We start from the raw sequence: 19,176 nt of genomic DNA on the forward strand, positions 1-19,176 counted from the left end.
TGGAAATTTGCTCGAAAGTTTTACACTCTGCTCAGTCAACGTGTGCTCGCTCACGGAATGTCTTGAGTATTGTATAAAACAAAAAGATTTCATTTTGTCATGGATCTGTACTCTGATAACGCACGGGGGACGTGAAATCGTGGTAAGAACATCACTCACACTACTCGCTTGCGGCTCGTGGCGTACTTCTTTGTCCTCACCGCCTTTTGATGCCATGTGTGCGTTATCAGAGTACAGACGCACGGCAAAATGGAATCTATTTGTTAAATATTAGAATGGGCAACTGACACGAACTGCGTCAATCCCCCCCCCCCCCCCCACCACCCTTCCTCCCTTCCTCCCGTCCCCAACCACGACCTTCGGTATTGAGATAGGCAGGCCAAAGGAGAACAAAGATAAGATATTTAGTTACTTTGAACAGCAGTGGCGGAAAACGATGAAGCCAACGACAACGAGTAAAGCAACAGAGCCAGTGATGCCTGCAATTACACCAATGGAAGATGAACCTTTGTTTGTACTCCGTTCATGTCTTGAACTTGGACTCCAGGTCGGAACCTGAAGAAATACAAAATGATCAATGATGTTAAAAAACGCCTTGAAATGACATGCGTTTATATCGAATAAGAAGCTTAACATGGAAAGTGATAGAAGATAGACCAAACAAACTTATATTGATCATTTGTACAAGAAATCTCCGAAAATATGTCACTACGACGCGACCAAAACACACGGTGGCGGCCGTTACCTTTTGTGGTGAACAGGCTACACAGTCAGGGACTCCCAAAAGCAAGGGAAGTCCCTAAAGTTTCAAATGTTACAACAACAGCGAGGTTTATACTAGTAATAGTCATCGATTAGTAAAGTGCATTCAAAGCTCTCGCATAAAATCGAGGCGAGTGGTCAGCCAGTCCAAGATGGCGCCCAAACCCTGAAATCGCACAGCATCTAGAAAAAAGCGACACAAATAGTTTGCGTTCTCCTAACGTCGAACGCAAGAAGGGTCAAACGGTGAGCGACCAGAAATGATTTATTCACACCTGAAAAAGGAAAACGTTTTGAGTGAACCGAGTCGTTTCAGACTGACGAGGTCTTAGTGTGAAAACAGGTCGGACACAACTTTGGACGACCATCATCTAGTTTTGACGTGACTCATCGAAGAAGAAATTTATACAGCAAGATGACCGTCAATGAAAAAGATTTTCAAATGGAATGATACGAATGTAACTCAACGTCGAACATTTAACGACGACCAACAAATCGTTGCATTTTATCCCTTCCTTCATTTAATCTATGTCATCTTTTTAATTAATGGCGTTTGTAAATCCATCTTACTCCGGTAACATCAAACACATTTTTGTCAATTAACCTAATATCAGGTATTAAGAAAATACCACACAGGCATTCTGCAACATGCTTCCTAGCCACACAATACAAAAAACCCTGTTACCGCTTGAGCTTTCAAGAGAACCTGGAATTATTCAAGGTCAGTTCATGATTGAGATGGTGACTTCAAATTTCATACTTATTCGTTCCTTTTAAGAAAGTTGGTAAGGAAGAAGAAGAAGAAGAATCACATGCCGACATTTTTCATCCCAGGCTGAAACTTCTAGCCCGGTTTGACCTATACATTGGAGTTACAGGTTTCATCCTACCAAATGGCCTGAAAGGATCCATGCAAACGCCGTGAAATTTTCATGCTCGCCCAGGTCCTCCTTGGGTTAATCAACTCTACTTTCTTCCATTTGGTACCTTGGCTAGAACTTATCATGCAATCACAACGAACTCACTCATAGTCCCCCAAATTTGCTAAGATTTCAACTTTAAGTTAAAATCTCAGCACCTTTGGTCCTTAAAAGGACTTAAACTAGTAGTTAGCAAATCCAAGGTAAATCAGTCTAATTCTACTGAGATTGCGGGTCTAATTTAGGGTGGGTTCTTTTGGGACCATTCCGTAATATGAATCCACTGAAAAGACGGCATTCTTGTTCACTTGCGACTTATTCTGTTTTCGGAATAAACACAATATAGTATTTCGTTCTTTCTGCCCATGTTCAGAATAAACAGAATACAGTTTATACGGAATAAAACGAATTGTCTTCTTTTGGGAAGGTTTTCGATTTAATGGAAATAGGCGGAATTACTTTCTTTTGGAAACGGATATTCTGTATATTCTGTGATTGAGAATAGTCGGAATTGTTCCAAGAGAATGCGCCCTGAAACTGGCTGCAGCATACACCCAGGTCCCAACCTTCCATGCTGCAGTTTAGCTGAAGCGTTTAAGTTTTTGAAATTATGGCGTTTGTTATAATTTCAATATTTGCTGTAATACTTACACTTGGGGTGGTCGACGTCATCTCAAAACGCATGGATGAGGAGATCGTAAATGAAGCGCTCTTAGCCGAAGAAATAGCTAAAACGGTTTGGAGAATAGGAACTGGATGTAGTCGGTGAATAAAAACGGAAGCAACTATCGAAATAAGATGAATCTTCCCTGTTAGCGCTGATATTGATGTTCCTGTGAGGATTGGTTTTTGTGGTTTCACTGTGGGAGACGTTTATAAATTGCGCACTGAAACGTTACTTTAAAATACCAAATATAATCTGACTAGCATTTTCATTGTACCACAAGTCCCCTACCGTCATGTCTTGCATAAAGGGAAAACGGTCTCGTTGAGTTGACCTTACGTGTACTGACGAAGTTATCATTACTGACTGTGATTGTGGACATGATTTTTTCCAAACTTTTCCTATCCAAAATATTAGCTTATCAAGTACAGTCCAAAAAGCGGTACTGTTGAAACAAAAACAAGAAAATTGTGGTCTTATAATATTGAACAGCGGCCTAAACTCTCATATTTGTTATTCCACGGATTTGAACATCAACCAAGTGATATCGGTGATGATCAGACTTCCCTGTAAATCTAAAAACAAGGTTGCGTCTCGTGCACTATTCTGATATAACGGGACTCTGCTCGACTTTAAAGTCATTAAATGCTAAAAGAAATGTCTTTACAGCTAGTGCAAAATCAACGAAGTCAACTAAGCCAACAAATTCGTTGTTTAAAAGATTTGAATGAAGATCGTACCGACTTTAATGATGTCTCTAAAATGAAATTCTTTCTGCATACAATTAAGGACGGTGCCTACTTTTGTTACTGCGCACACGTTCTGCCCATCTCGAGATACTTCTAATACAGGGATATTTTTTGCGCGGTTTAAAACTATGCCGACAAAGCAGAACTTAGCAAGTGCTCTTGGAATCCAAAAAGAAAATTGGGGGTAACCATGCATTTTTCAGAGATAATAAAGCTTCAATGTGGAAAAAAAACGTCATACATTGCTATGAATTTCACTGTTTTTTTTTAATTATTGTACGTTGCTTAATTATCTCTGAAAAATGTGTGGTCATCCCCAATTTTCTTTTTGGATTCCTATAGCTCTTGCTAAAACCTACTTTTCTCGCATAGTCATAAACCGAGCAAAAATACTTCTGTATTAGTATGCACCGTTCTTAATCCTATCTAAATGTGTGCTATAATACCAACAATCATATAGAAAATAACATTTCCTTTTAAACACGTTCTAGAATGTTTAGGACCGTTTCACTCGTTCCACCATATGTTTGTAACATTTATTTAAACACTTAAACTGATTTCCCACTAATGGATCAAATCGGAATCATTTTAACTTAATTTTTTTTTTGTTTTTTTGCAACCTCTGTGTAGTATAGTAAATTTGAACTGCAGATAAAAGATGTCTTTTCCTAATTGATTAAGGGTGGGTTCGTTTGACCGTATCCCGGAATAAGAATAAGCGGAATAGCTGTTAGATTTCTCTTTTTAAGTAATTTGGGAAGACACTTCTGCAAACTGTCGCTGACACATGCTAATTTAAGAGCCGACTTGCACTCCAGTGACTCCAAAAACCTCTTATGAGGAATTTCTTGTCTTCGTTGTAGGTATTCCTATTCCGGAATAAGGTCAATCGAACGCACCCTAAGTTTCGTGCATAAGTGCGATAGACTACTTGCGACTTTCAATCACCATGCTTTGCCCCAGCGGTGCCCTGTGTAGCTACCATGCGCATGCGCACCTATAGTTTGCTTACGTCATTTCGCCATATGCTGGGTCACATGACTTTGGACCAACTCGTAGAAGAAACGCCACTTTGGAAAACTTTGAACTTTTTTGGGGGGGGGGGGGGTGGGGAGGGGGGAGCGACCGACACCGTTCGCAACATCTCACATTGTTGGTACCAAACAGTCGGTACGTTCCATCAGTTATGTATTTATGCTTTCAATATCGTGTTTCTCATTTGCTGAATCGCTATTTCTAGAAAACATACTTAACCTGAGGTGATCCACTTGACCTGATTTGCCTTTTAATAGATTCAACTGTATGGCCTGGAGAGTTTGTCTTTGATTATAATCAAATTAAACGGAGCTTTACAGTTTATGGTCTGAGTTTTCGACTCGAAATTTGTAATAAGCCATTTCCGAGTTGCTTTGAACCTCATTATGAAAGTTAAGCTAAGTGCAAAGTTTTTATAATAAAAATTAGCTTCATTCATAGGCAAAAAAACTGATTTTCAAATGAAAAGCCTTGCACGTGGCCATGCTTTTACAATGAGGATCATAGCAACTCGGAATTGGCCTATTTTTGCCTATACATAGCCCGTGATCTACGTTACACCTGATTCGGCCCACGAGCAACCATTTCTCCTTGCACTGGGCTAAGCGCGAGGCCGCCACTCCTTCGGCAATCCAATTATAGCGCTTATTGTCTCTTTTGGTCGAAATTAATTGCGTGAAACTTCTATTAAATTGTAAGAATCGTGTGACAACCCTTTGCCAGTCAATACCTTATGAATATTTCATCCATATTTTTGTTTTTCTTTATAGGTTTTGTTTTGTTTTCTTTTCTTTTGTTGTTGTTGTTGTTTTTTGTTTTTTGTTTGTTTTTTTTTTTGTTTTGTTGTTGTTGTTGTTTTCTGTTTTTTTCCTTTTTTTGTTTGTTTGTTTTTTTTGTTTGTTTCTCAAATACCTGGACGTAAAAAAACACCGTACTCTCTTAACACAGAAGAAATCCATAGTACGGATAGCAATCGTGTTACCTTTTGCGAAGATAAAGTGTTATTCGTTGACTAGTCCATTCTCGTTGCACAGAGCGCAACTAGTAAGGTCCGGCGTAATGAGGAGTAACACGGACATGCCACAGTATATACACAAATGTTTATTTATAACACAGGTCACCGAAGAATAATAACTGCTGACTAAATAATGTTTAAAAAAATACACGGTGTTGTTGCCTATCATTACACTGAGTTAAAAACGCGTTTTCGTGTATATATTCACTGGCTAAAGTTGGAGAGAATTTAACTTAATTAAATTTCACTCAAATAACTCAATTTTTTGCTTGCCGGGCGATTGTTGTCAAAAACCGTGACGTGACCAAGAACACCTCGCCCTTCCCATACTGGGGCTTAATTTGACTCTAGTTCCAAGTGCTGACCGCTCAATGTGGTTTCCAGGTCACTCACGGACTTCATAGCGGCAATTTTGAAGCGCTTTGGTAATTTTGTGGAGTTGTTTAGTTCTCAAGAATGATAAGGTATGTGCGGCTGGTTTTTATAAGAAGATTTATATGTAATGCTTTTCTTAAGACGTGGAGTTTGAGTGGGATAAGAAAAGAGATTCATGGGAGAATTCGAGGCAGTTTGCAAACGAGTTGTATATCGCACTCGCAACCTTGTCAATGAACAAATACACGTATAAAACAGATAGACTTAAAATGGCTCAAAATTGTACGAATACGCATTTAACCCAATGTAACGATAGACAACAACACCATTTAATGTTTTAGCTACATTATTTAATAATTTGATGTTTATTTATTGCTCACATTACCAGATTCCAAGAGAAATACCCGTACAAACTCTTATGCTTTGCCAAATTAATTGATATGCAAATTCAACAAATATTATGCTAGAGTGACCTGTGATTTATACCACGTTAATTCAGCATATAGGTTTTGCAAATTTTTGTTGCAACAACATTGGTGTTTATACAATTTGCCGGCCAGATCTTGACCCAAAAAGGTATCGGAGCAGGATACATTTGTATAAATTGTAGCTAATTATTTTGAAACCCGAGCCAGTTTGGCGATTCGTGAAATGAGACTCGTCCAGATTCACAAAATCTGTTGCGGCGCAGCAGATTGTTATCCGGATATAAATCGCTATCCAGTGGACAAAATGTACTCCAACAAATACATTTTCTCCGCTGGATAGCGTCTTATCCGCTCTCTGAACAAATGGAATGGTACACCACAAATACTCGCTAAGAAAGAGTGGCCGTTTCTCTATAGTGTTAAGAAAGGGCGTCACAAATTTACTTAGTTTCCAATTGTTGTTATCTAGTGCCTTTAAAGGCAAGATCACTTCTTACCTCTAGAATAGATCAAATATAACCTTGTAGAACGGTGAACGTAAACAGTTCCATCATTAAAGTAAGATACTGACTTGACCAAAGTCGCGAATCCATCACAACCATGACGAATCGAGGTTCACTTCACACTGTCTCCAGCCTAGGCTCGATTACCAGCCGCTGTTCGGGAAAACAGACCGGACCCGGGAGACGGCGGAAATCGAGCCTATCTCCAGCCAAACTCTCCTCCGCGTGAAAAATCGGTTAAATGTCGCAGGTTGTCCGCTCTACGTAATGCACTTAGCTCGACGGAAGGATTCCTTGCTTCAGCATGGAAAAGTGTTGCATTGCTGCAGTCTTAGCTTGTGTCGGTTTTAAAAATATCATATCAATAACTTACAACTGAGACTCGCAAAACCTCGCGAAGCTATTACTTTTATTATATCTCTCAGTTAGTAGCACGGTGTGATTGGTCAAATTTGCGGGTCGTATTTTACTATACGGCCCGCTAAATTTGAAAGTTTCCTTTCCCGCTCCTCGCTCCGGATTAACCTCAGAGATATAATAAATATCTTACTAGCCTCGTTTTCCGGGTCCGTATACGGAACCTCGTTTTTTCCCGTTGATTTATGGCCCGCGCGCCCTCGCGCTCGGGCCACAAATCAACAGGAAAAAATTCGGTCCTTAACTTACATTACAGACCGAGAAAACGAGGTCAGTAAGAGGTATGTACATCCTGAGCATAGAGTCTGTAATCTTTCGAAGCAGCCTATACTTTTACATGTGGCGCAAAAATAATCTTGTAATCCACGGCCTATGACGAATGGACTACGAGTATCCTATGAGCAAATGGTTAACAAGGCAAAGTCCAGCTGACGATCTATCAATTATCAAGACAATTTGTCGAGTATCTCGAGATGCGCAGAACGTATGCGTAGAAACAAAAGTAGGCACCGTCCTTAAAATAGCCATAGAATAATCTGGAACCACATTGGACATCATTTAAAGTGTTTTGCTCCATTTTGTACCCTTGACTAATAGTGCCTTACAGATAATCTTGTTTAAGGACGATGCCTAGTTTTGCTACCGCGCATACGTACGTTCTGTGCATCTGGAGATACTCGGGTTTCATATGGGTGGTGCTTACTAATACAGGGATATTTTTGCGCAGTTTGAAACTAAGCGGAGAAAGTAGAACTCAGCAAGTGCTCTTGGTATCCAAAATGAAAATTGGGGGCAACCATGCATTTTTCAGAGATAATAAAGCTTCAATTTGGAAAAAACGCCATAGTTGTATATTACGGCTTTTAAGAATAATTGTTGCTTAATTATACCTGAAAAATGCCTGGCTACCCCTTGTTGGATTTCAATACCCCTTGCTAAGATCTGCTTTTCCCACCTAGTCATAAACCGCGCAAAAATACTTCGGTATTAGTAGGCACCGTCCTTAAGATAAGATATAATGTCCTATTTGCATGACAGCTTTCAGTCATGTTACGATGGCTATAAGTATTCAACTGACGTATATGCACCAGAGCTTGACAGTAAAAAGAGAGAAAAATCCTTCACTTTCTGTCAACACGACGACTTGCATATATTCTTACCTTGAAGATCCCTAACCTTGTAAGTTGTCCAGACACGTCCATTTGTTAATATGGAAAACAAACGCCGGGCTTCTATTTCTTGGGCAAAAACATTCACAGCTGTGCCGGCCATTAATTAATGTTCCACCAAATGGTCCATATTGATTGCCTATGCTTGTTCGGTTACATGCTGAAGTAGGGAAAATTAAATGAATCCCAACAAGATATAGACCGAAGGTTAAGATTTACGTGTCTGTTTCTCTTAATTGTGAAAACTTTTATTAGTTTATGGTTGTGAACCAGTATCAATGAAAAAAATAGTATCGTCTTCATTTCGCTTGATTTCGTGACGATGACAAATCCTTCAACTGCTCGCTTTTTCAGCAACGCTTTGTAAGAATTTTTTCTCAATAAGACTGACGAAACGCTAGTCAGCAGTGTGGTAAGGGCCTTTGCCTTTGAACTTGTCATTTCTCTATCCGTGGCTTAAAAGGAAATAACAACGTGGGTCTCAATAATTTAGTAACTTTTGATGTTATTCTTCTCGGTACGCTTCAAAGAGTACATTTGTTTTTTATTTCCCTTTGCAAATTATCATAAAAATTGAATTTATCATTGCACGGTAAGAGGCCACTGGTTGACGTAAAGCTATAAACTTAATGCCATTTTAGGTGATAGCAGTGGTGCTACTTGATGAAAAGTATTCTCTCCATTTTGTTTTTGTTTTTTGTTTTTTTGTTTTTTTCATTAAATAATCTATGCGAGCTAACTTGAGTACCACTTTGAAACTTGTACCAATGGAAACCCAAAAAATAGTAGTTCAGTTTTAAGGAAAGTTGCTATGCTAATGCACGGAAACTATAAATATCTTTTACCACACATGGCAAGGACAGACTTTGGTCACAACTTGAAATATTTTGTCAATTTCGTTTAAGTGTTATCCTTGTGTTTTGGGAAAATCGAAAAATATTATTCTGGTTTCTTCTTTCTTTGAGCCGGAAAATCACTCGAACGTCAAAATCCCCATGAGATAACCTCTGACGATAAGAGGAAAGAGGTGCGATCGTGAGATCATTACAACAGCTTGCTGTGCCAGATTTTCATAGCCAAACGTTCTATCACAACTAAACATTACATTAGCGGAAAATTTGACCTAGAATAATGGTGTCCTTATTAAAACTTACGGATACTTATAAGTACATTCAAACTTCTTCCTTTTGGCTATGGATGGCTTGGATGGGAATACCTGAAAATATCGACCAAAAAAATCCCTCCAATAACAAGCCTTTACCGAAAATAAGACCCCCTTAAATGTTCATCAAACAAACATGAGCCAAGAGCTTATATTTGGAGTGTTCAACAACAAAGCGTTTGGCCAACTCGTCCAAACTTTTCATCTGTGTCTTTCAAATATCATTAAAAATAGGATTCAGTACGATATCGATAATTAGCTGTATATATGGCTTACGTTTGGTGATCTGAGAGAATACCGTATGTGAGCAAAGATTGCATTGTGATAAGTTTGGAACAATCTTGGTCGCGACCAAAACAGGAAAAAGAATCGACCGTGAAGTGACGTCGTCAAACCAGTGGGGCCGGGCACTGAAATAAGACTTTCGAAAATAAGTTGCGTCTGTTAACTTAAAATAACTGGAAATTATAATATTTCACTATTTAAAGTGGTAGTATCATGGGTTGTTTATACCTTTTGTTAAAAATGATGAAATAAGACCTTCCGTCAGCTGCCAAATAATTCTAGAATGACGAGAGGAAAGAGATCAACTCAATTCTTGAAAAAAACAACTCGTGATCTGATCTAGCGCATTTTGGAAACAATAATGCGAGAACTTGAAAAACATTAGCCTTACATTTTTCAAGTTTCAATCCAAACCGGCCTACTCTGTCTCTGACCAGAGGCACTAATCGACAGTTTTATTGTACTGGGGTGATAATTTATAACAAACTTGACAATTATTTCGTTGTTTCTGCTGACAGACAAACATTTTTGGGTTTTGAATTGACAGCACATTTGCGTGATACTTCCCCTTTAAATGGAACCAGGAAAAACGTGTGTGCCTGATAATATCCAAACACATCTAGTCGTGGTATGTTTGAGGCAATCACATTGACGTTCACCAAAATCGTCATATTCCAGTGAATATACCGTTTAATAACATCAAAGTAATTGCTACAGAATTTTTCCAATGTCATTCTTTAGAGGAAAAGAATTTGAACAATAGCTCAAAATCCGCGTTAAAAGATCTGTGTTAAAACATTTTAGCTATTGCCACAGGATAAACCGAAATGGCTCGAAAAGAACTACAGAGAAAAGTTCTTCATTCTATTTTAATTTTTCGATCAAAACCAGTCATCAAACAAGTTCCATTTGGAATTTTATTTTATTTGTATCTTTTTTTAGTTATATTCCGTGCATGAGCAACGATACTTACAGTGCATAGTCAACACAGGCTAACGCGGCTGTAAAATTGTGATATGTAATATATCGTAAACTAAAATTAACTGTCCATTACGTTATCACAAGTGCACAATATAAAAAGAGATTTTGCTCTTTGTTTGGTCGATAATCAAATACAAATGTCTGGAAATAAACTTCTATAAACAGTATTTGCCATGAGCTTGTGAAATTTAGGACCGGAAACCTTCAAACTAAGTTCTTGTTTTCTGTCACCTTTCTTCTGAATTAAGAGTAGAAAATACCGGAACAATAAGAGATAAAAAGTATGATTAAAGTTCTTTTGTTACCAGCAGTGTATTTCCTTCATTACGTTATTGTTTTGATATTTCACACTTCCGTTTTAATCAAGATCACGTCATGTTGTTACATTATTTCAGAAGTGTCGGGGGGAAAACCGAACTACTTCGACTCTGACAAAAACTTAATCACCAGAAGTGCATTTGAATCTAATGTTTCTAAGGACGCGTTCGATTGGCCCTATTCTGGAAAAGGAATACGTACATACAATGATGACAAGAAATCCCTCATAAGAGGTTTTGGAGTTACTGGAGTACAAAATTGCAGAAACGTCATCCCAAATTCACTTAAAGAGAGAAATCTGAAAGCTATTCCACTTATTCGTATTCCAGAAAACGGTCAATCGAACGCAGCTTAAGTAATTTTAGTCTCTTGCATTGACATGCAGCCGCGCGCGCGCATTCGTTGCGCTTATATATGTCATTCATAAGTGTAAATATGATGTCATTGTACACGTCCTAATATTTTTATTTTTATTGAAATAAATGTGGTTAAAAGTATTTGTTTGCTTGACGTTTTGTAATGGGTATATATTAATAATATATTGCATCAGTGGTATGGTGATACTAACTTGTCACTTCTTTAAGTCACCTTTATTGAATATTCATAAAATATATAACTGTTATTTGAAGGACCTGGATTTGTTCCCGGAGAAACTTGCAGACGGTTTCACTTCATGACCCCAGCGATGCAGAGCACGAAAATTTGACCGTGGGGAGAGGAGAAGGTAGATGGATATTTTCTACATTCTAATTAGACAAAACCTGCACTAATATATCCCATTTTACAGCTTTACCATGATTTGGACTATTTTCAGTCAAATACTTCCTCTGCTATACATTTTTTTTTTAACAATGATACCATTCGATTCATGTTTTCGATACGATCATGTCTCGTTTTTTCAAAACTGTGACGTATTCTAAGCGTACTATAGGACGCTCATTTGCAAAGATACAAGCCTGCCGGCCCTGCATGTCTTTAGAAATTTTCTTCTCCTCCTGTTCTATGCCGAAATGCAACAGGCATATTTTCTGCAGGAACTTTGGGTTGTGAAAATTTGGAGAATATTCCCAGACCTATTTTCAGGTTTTTTTTTTCTTTTTTGTCCAGTGGTCTTCATATTTCACAGAAGTGAGGTGGATTAAGTAATTTTTATACTACAAAAAAAATCCGGACCTTTATGAAAGTTCCTGGTATGATTTTTATTTGAAGCTCATTCATAGTCATGCCAACCAAGGGCCTTGCAAACCTTAAGCACCATAAGTAACATCATCCTCTCTTGGCACGCTTGGATAAGGTCCCTCGTCTAGAACGTTGTAGATTGGTTCATTTATGCATTCAGAAACATTAAAAGGACCCTCGGTGCCTTCTTGATAGGGTCTCTCCAAAGTGGTATAAACTGGTTCCTCCGATGAAACAGTGCCATAATGACGAATGCCACCAAGGTCATCAAGATAAGGTCCCTCCAAAACGTTGTACATGGGCTGTGTTTCTTTCCCAAGGGATCCTTCCGATGTGGATAATTCTTCGATAAAATTATACACTGGTTGTTCTATATACAAGGAGTTGTAATTTTGGTACATTTTTTCGTTGTCGTGATCTGCGTTATTCAGTCCTGGCCCGTAAATGTTATGTTCCTCGGGGATTTTCAAAGGAGCGTAGTGATCCACCCCAGTAGCACCTTCATCGGTCTGTCTCTTCTCGTTGCAATGTACGCCATCTGCAGCTGTTCGGTGCACGTGAGGTACTTTGTAGTTGGATGCATAAATTGCTGAAACATTCATATCAATAGAAAATAGCTTAACAAGGAGAAATTTGTGTTGAAACTACAATATTCTCGGGATGGCTTTGCTATTTGGAAAGATAACAAAAATACCTACAGAATATCAATTCTTAAGGGCAACAATTCATTTCAATTCAGGTTAAGTAGGATCAGTTCAAAATGGGAATATGCTTGTGTTTACTGTGAACAGGTTTATGTAACACTGATGCAGAAAGCCAACTGCGTGATTAACTCTTTAATGGTGATACCCTCGTTTGCAGTAAATTTCTGTCAACTTGTTGGAAAGAAATGCCTATTTCGAATTTCATTGGAAAACATGCAGATAATACCTCAGTTTAGCAAGAATCAGGCTATAATTGGCCTTACAACCATGTTTTATGGAATCAAATGGTTGTCCACACGAAAGAGCTACTGCTTTCTGACCATATCGGTAACCATATGACGTCATAAAATTCAAAATGGCAGCACATGGGAAAATTTTAAGGCGCAAATATTCCATACTGGTAACAAATTTCTATGTATAATAAGACGTCCTTGTCACATGTCCAAATAAATCAGAACTGAGGTGTTGTTTGCAGGGAGTGGAATGGTATATACATTATACACTTACGTGGTTCCCTGAAGGTCAGCGTGTTGTACAAGTTTTGATCATCAGGCTCGTAAGCTAAGTTAGTCTGCGGGTTCATCGTTATTGAAACCTTGGAAAACAATGACATTCCCAATTAACATCTCAGACAAATGATCAGGCGAACAGGTTCAGAAGAATTAGCAAATGAAACAACTGGATATAAATTTTTCGTTCTCACCTTATTTCCTTCACTTGGCGTTCCTGAACGGGGCCTCTTGCTGTGAATGGATAAAATACGAAATACCATGGACATCTTTATGGAACGTGGTGCATATGCTTAGCTACATAGCTAGTTTTAACGTACTTCAATGAGTGGGTTTTTGGTAAGGTTGGTAAGATTAAATTGGTTTGGTGAAATTAAGAGAGTTTACAAGACCCAAACGAGTCAATAAGGGTAAACGTTTCAGATTATCCACTACAGGGGAAATTGCTGATCTGCCTTGAATATCTTGGCATATTAATGATGGCCGGCGTGTAGAAATCATAACGTAATTCCCACGTGATGTTACATCGTCAATTCCTGCTGCGCATAATTGGTCACAAAGGGAATTGGACTTACCTGAAAAGTCTATTTCTGATTATAACGATTAAATACTTTTTTGAAGGTTCCTGTATTAAACCCAATCCTTTCTCTTCCAAAGGTAACCTTTTAGTGACGTTTTGTGGAAACAATTGAAATTAAAGTCATTTATACAAATGTATCTTTTTATTAAATTTAGTTCCATTCGAACTAGCATTCACTTACTTTGAATAGTACCGACGATAAAACAGGAAGCCAAAACTGCTGAGTAGAATAAGTACAATGGAGGCCGCGCTAGCGATCAACGCTATAGACTCTGGGCTATCAACACTTCTTCTTTGTTCGCGGCTGGAGCTGGGATTGGTGGGGACCTAAAGACAAGGAAATAGGTTACAAAAGGATTATTTTATAAATAACAAAATTTTTACATATTTTTAATTTTAAGAAAAGAAAAGTTTCAATGGCAACGACCACATTCGAAGTAATTGCAGACCATACAAAACCACATTCCAAAAGCCTGCTTCTCGCCACCTGTATTTGCCTTTCCTTTCAATATGCATTAATTAAGATGTTCCACCCAACCTCAAATCCGACACAAAGATGTTTTTCAGAAATGTAATTTTAGGAAATAACTTAACGTATCTTGACATTCAAGGTTCTCGTACAAGTTAATGCCCCTTTTTTGAGACGTTTTTCTCCTTAAATGCAAATGAACGAAGTAATGTACGCCAGCTCTATTGTTTTTGGTAGCTAGGGGCATTGTTACGACCTGTTGAGTGCTGTTTTTTAAGCCAGCTGCCTGCCAAAGGTAGTGAACAGCTCACGAGAGCAGGGAAAAAAGTTTTGGGCAAATAAAACACCTGAGCTCAAAACCAGGCTATCTTTTAACAATTGTCTTTAAACAAAACAGCAAACAAAATTTCAACAGGGGTAAACTATATTTAAAGGGTGCAATTGGAAACATTTAAAACAGCCCGTAATATAATTCTTACATTGGAGGAGACGTGTGTAATAGGTGGAACATCTCTTGTGCGAGTCGTCGGTGGTGGAGTCGATGCAACTGCTGGAACTCTAGAGATGGTCGATTGAGGAACAGAGAGAGTAGATGGAGTGGTGAGCACGTTAGGTGAAGTAAGGATAGTTGTCGGTGAAGTTTCGAAGACTGTCGATCGCGCAATGGATATGGTTGATGGACTATTGGACAAAGAAGATTGGGTAACGACGACTGTAGAAGAAGTATCGGAGGTTGTCTTTGGACTATTCAAGCCAGTCGATAATCTGTCAGAAGAGGTCTGCGAAGTAGCGAATCCTGTCGGGTGGATGGATGAGATGGTCGGCAAGACCGAGGCACTCGTCCGAGTAGCTTGCGGGAGCACAGTTTTTGTTGTTAGTGAAAATGTTATTTTTGTTGCTGTTGTTGTTGTTGCTGCTGCTTCTCCTGGCAGTGTTGTTGTTTTTGTGGCTGTTGCTGTTTGCCCCAGTGACTGTGTTGGAAGTGAAGGCTGTGAGTTTGCCATTGACATAGAACCTAGAATGATAACCCCAATTAAAGTGTTACTCGTATAACCATACATCCGTGGGAACATTTCAGAGAGAAGAAGCATTAGTTTTGTCAAGCCAACAAACACTGTAATAAGAACTTACATCTGATTGTTCCCTCGAATTTGAAAAGCAGTCTTTTCTTAGAGACGACACTTTTCTTGGTGCATTTAATGCTTAGACTGATGATCCTTCCTCTGAACCGATCCTTGTTTGGTGCATACCTGTTTACCTGCAAGCAAATTACTATTCTTAAATATAGGTGAATCCTAACTTTGTTAGAATCGAAAAAAAAAGACGTTTAAAAGCAGTCTCAGCCACAGCCAATACAAGCTTTTCTTCTTGCATGTAAGGAAGGGGATGACAAAAACCTAGTCACAATCACACCAATCACATAGGTTCTTTGACATGTAATCTCACTGACTGACCACATTTCAGCAACTGCAAGTACACCTTTCTTTTAAAGGACGTCACATTAACTCAACGTGTTGAATGCAGCTTCCCAAAAGGGTGTAAAATTTTTCATTTAACACTTTACATATGGTGTTTAAAGATTTTGTTGCTCGTGTTCCGCGAATTGGCTTAAGCGGAATTCAACATGTAAGCAAGTCTAAAAAGGGTGCAAAGATACTGAGGTTTAGTCCTGATGACTCAAGAAAGCAAACTGCATGAAGAAAAACTACCACACGCGGTTATGGTCACAGCCAAACGTTTAACCTCTTGTAACCGTAAACCTCGCATAATATGTCACGTCTTGAAGCAAACGTGCTTTACTTTGTACTTCAAGCACGGTTACACCTCTCACAAGTGAACGCTGAGTCATGTTTTAGGCTGCACTTTCCCGGCACCTTTGGTATTACTAAAAAGGGAAAATCCTTCTTGGGGATTATGGGTTGTGTTGTGGGCCATACACTATTGAAATAATCAATATAAAGTTAAAGGCAACCGTCACTATATATACTTTATAGTAACCTCAAAATAAGATAAAAACGACCCAGACGGGTATATGGTAAATGGAATTAGCCAGTTTGTAGGACCGGGTGTGTTCGCAGTTCTTTAAAGTGGAGCACACCATTTTCAGGTCATGGAATTTTGAAAACGTTGTAGAGCCAGTCCTTAAAATTGACACAGTTTATTCAGAGACTGTCTAGCCGGCTAGTTTTGACAAATAGAAAGCCCTGATAAAGACTGAGGAATATGTAAGCTAACTCATGTCTCTTTTCTCACCTTAATGTAGAACTTATTACTCCATTTTTCGATTGCAAACAGACTGCTGCTGAGGAAAACTTTGCTACCATTGCATCCGATGTACCAAGAATAACTTTGATCTACCACACAATATGTCCATTTTCTTTGTACAGAGACTCTTTTGACGTCCCCGGTGTCCAGCATACTTAATTCACTGTCCTTGGTCTCGTCTTTAAAAAAGATGTCATTCTGATTATCAAATTCTGTATCGAAAAAAAATTCAAATATAAGTTATGAGTATCCACAACATTGGATTTAAATCTCTCATCTTTTCTCTGGATTATTTTCAAGATGAGTGAACATGAATCACAGAACATTTCAATCTCCCAACCACTTAACTTTGGATTGCAAGCATTAAAACAGAAGTCGCTATCTTCCATTTGTCTATAAAAAGACGGTAAATAAAAGCTAGTCATTTTATTGCTGCGTCATTATTTACCTTTTAAATCGGTATGGCAGGTGCCTACAAATACTGAAGTATTTTTGTGCTGTTTATGACTGTGCGGGAAAAGCAGATTTTGGCAAGGGCTATTGGAATCCCAAAAGAAAATTGGGGTAACCATTCATTTTTTAGAGATAATTAAGCAACAATTATTCTTAAAAGTGCTAAAATACAAAGAAATGTATGGCATTTTTTATCAAATTGAAGCTTTATTATCTCTGAAAAATGCATGGTTACCCCCAATTTTCTTTCTAAATACCAGGAGAACTTGCTAAGTTCTGCTTTTTCCGCATAGTTTTAAACCGCGCAAAAATATCCCTGTATTAATAGGCACCACCCATAAGAGACCAGAGTATCTCGCGATGCGCAGAATGTGTGCACAGTAACAAAAGTGGGCACCGTCCTAAAGAGAGTATTCCGTAAGTTATTAATGATTTCTGAGCTCAGACTTATACGAATGCATTTCTTAGTGATATCTCAGTTCATATTTCACTTTGTATCGTTTTTCTTATCAATAACTGCAATACTACTCTGCGACGTTTCAGTGTTGGATTTTTTTTGCTCGTTACAAACTACTACTTTTTTAACAAAAAGACTGAATAATATCGAAGCCCACTGGACTAATGTCTATAGAAAGATGTTCCAATTACCATTAAATATTCTGTTCTTACAAACATTTTAATATATACTTAAAGATATTTAATTCAATAAGTATTAATGGGAAACAGAAAATATTATTAACTATTAATACGTATACCATGGGGTAGGCGATAATACAATTAGTCGGTAAAATTGGCTTGATCTAAATTCTGACGAAGTGTCCTACTGGCGCAAAAAAAGTAATTACTCTTGGTTTGATACACTATCACGAACATATGCATGAGACATTTCAATCACCCTTTGAACAATATTACCTGGAGAATATACCCGAAGGTCTTTCGTAGAGCATATATGACTTGTCAAGAATTAAAATATAGTTAGGCTGGACTTCAACCCGAAAAACAAAAACGCTTGTACACACGATTCTATGGCTTACTGATTTTAAAATTCCGATTGTATGCTATTAGCTCTCTCTTTTAAAGATTTTGTCTAGATTAGCCGAGATTCAAGACAAGTGACCACGAAAGGAGCCTACATATGACCACGATATTACTCACCAAGCATGGTACGAACTCTGGAGTTCTTGAGACACTTCCACTCGTTATTAAAGAATATCAAGGTAGCGTTGCCACTGGGACACGTACAGTGACACTGATTAGTGCTATCACTGATGTCTTGAGCATTAAATTTCGCGCAATTCATGTAGTGGCTTGCATCTTGATCAAATAACGAATGATTGATCCTGAATGAATCTGTTCCGCTTTGCCAACCGTTGTTCCCATCTGATCTTCTCCTGATAATTTCAAAAACTTCTGAAGTCGTGTAACCAGTCATATAAATAAAAATAACTATTGTAAAATAAAACTTAAATGTCGCCATTTGGTGTGAGGTTTAACCCTTGGAACTGTTGTTCAAAATGAAGTCTGTTGTTTGCGTCGTGTTGTTCTCTTCAGTTCTGGTTCTGAAACAAAACGTCATTTGATCATAAAGGGAAAGGGAAAATTGGGCTCCAGTGTGGTCTGGAAACAATATGAACGTCATTTGTTTTGTTTATGCGTCTTAAAATATGTTTGTTAGCATCACACCTCAAGTTATCATTTCCTGTTAACCCTGTCGATGTATCGCTTCAGCTTCCTAGAAACAAAACGTGCTGCTACGTAGAAATACGGTGATATTACCAGTTCATAGTGAAAGCAAAACACTTGGACACGTGCCACAACTCGCTATCTAACTGATTTATAAATCAGTCATGTCAGAGATTCCAGCTGTCGCTTAAAAGAACCCGAAAATAAAAATAAAATTGAGCTGGGATGACGAGACAAGAACATTGACAATTATAATCATCTTCAAAAACATCACTGGTCCAAAGTGAAATGGAAACAATTCATATCGAAGACGGAATATGTAAAACAACCCTGCCATTTCATATTGTGTCTGAACCAGCTGTTATTCTAAGATAAGGAAACTTAAACTCTTGATTACGTCTTAATATTGGCTTTCCATGGAAAGGCAGCAACATTGGCTTTGAAAGAACATGAAATGATTCACGTTTATAACCACAATTGAACTGGTGAGAATTTTAAATTAACTTTTAAGTTATTTTTAACTTTAAAGTTCCGCATCGAAGAAGGAACAT

At 38.1% G+C, this 19,176-nt stretch overlaps 1 protein-coding gene across 1 annotated transcript; it reads right to left on the minus strand.

The window, feature by feature from the left end:
• Positions 1–408: 408 nt before the first annotated feature.
• On the minus strand, positions 409–19,176 carry LOC146451066 (uncharacterized). The gene is made up of 10 exons (XM_085099634.1): positions 18,098–19,176; positions 16,478–16,701; positions 15,356–15,482; positions 14,704–15,239; positions 13,937–14,082; positions 13,370–13,409; positions 13,174–13,261; positions 12,039–12,551; positions 2,334–2,557; positions 409–555 (listed from the first exon to the last, which is right to left on the minus strand). The coding sequence occupies exons 1-10, from the start codon at positions 18,417–18,419 to the stop codon at positions 409–411; spliced, it is 2,367 nt and encodes a 788-aa protein (XP_084955760.1). The 5' UTR covers positions 18,420–19,176.

The sequence above is a fragment of the Pavona decussata genome, unplaced genomic scaffold (assembly GCF_977016875.1).
Source record: "Pavona decussata unplaced genomic scaffold, jaPavDecu1.1 SCAFFOLD_403, whole genome shotgun sequence".
NCBI lineage: Eukaryota > Metazoa > Cnidaria > Anthozoa > Scleractinia > Agariciidae > Pavona > Pavona decussata.

Bases quoted from the DNA above. Each gene is read 5' to 3' on its own strand.
- LOC146451066 (XM_085099634.1), bottom strand. From the start codon at position 18,419: ATGGCGACATTTAAGTTTTATTTTACAATAGTTATTTTTATTTATATG. The intron at 14,083-14,703 runs GTAAGAATTATA...CCTTGTCTTTAG, and splicing joins TTACACACGTCTCCTCCAAT to GTCCCCACCAATCCCAGCTC. The intron at 12,552-13,173 runs GTAAGTGTATAA...TGAATGTTTCAG, and splicing joins GCTGACCTTCAGGGAACCAC to CAATTTATGCATCCAACTAC.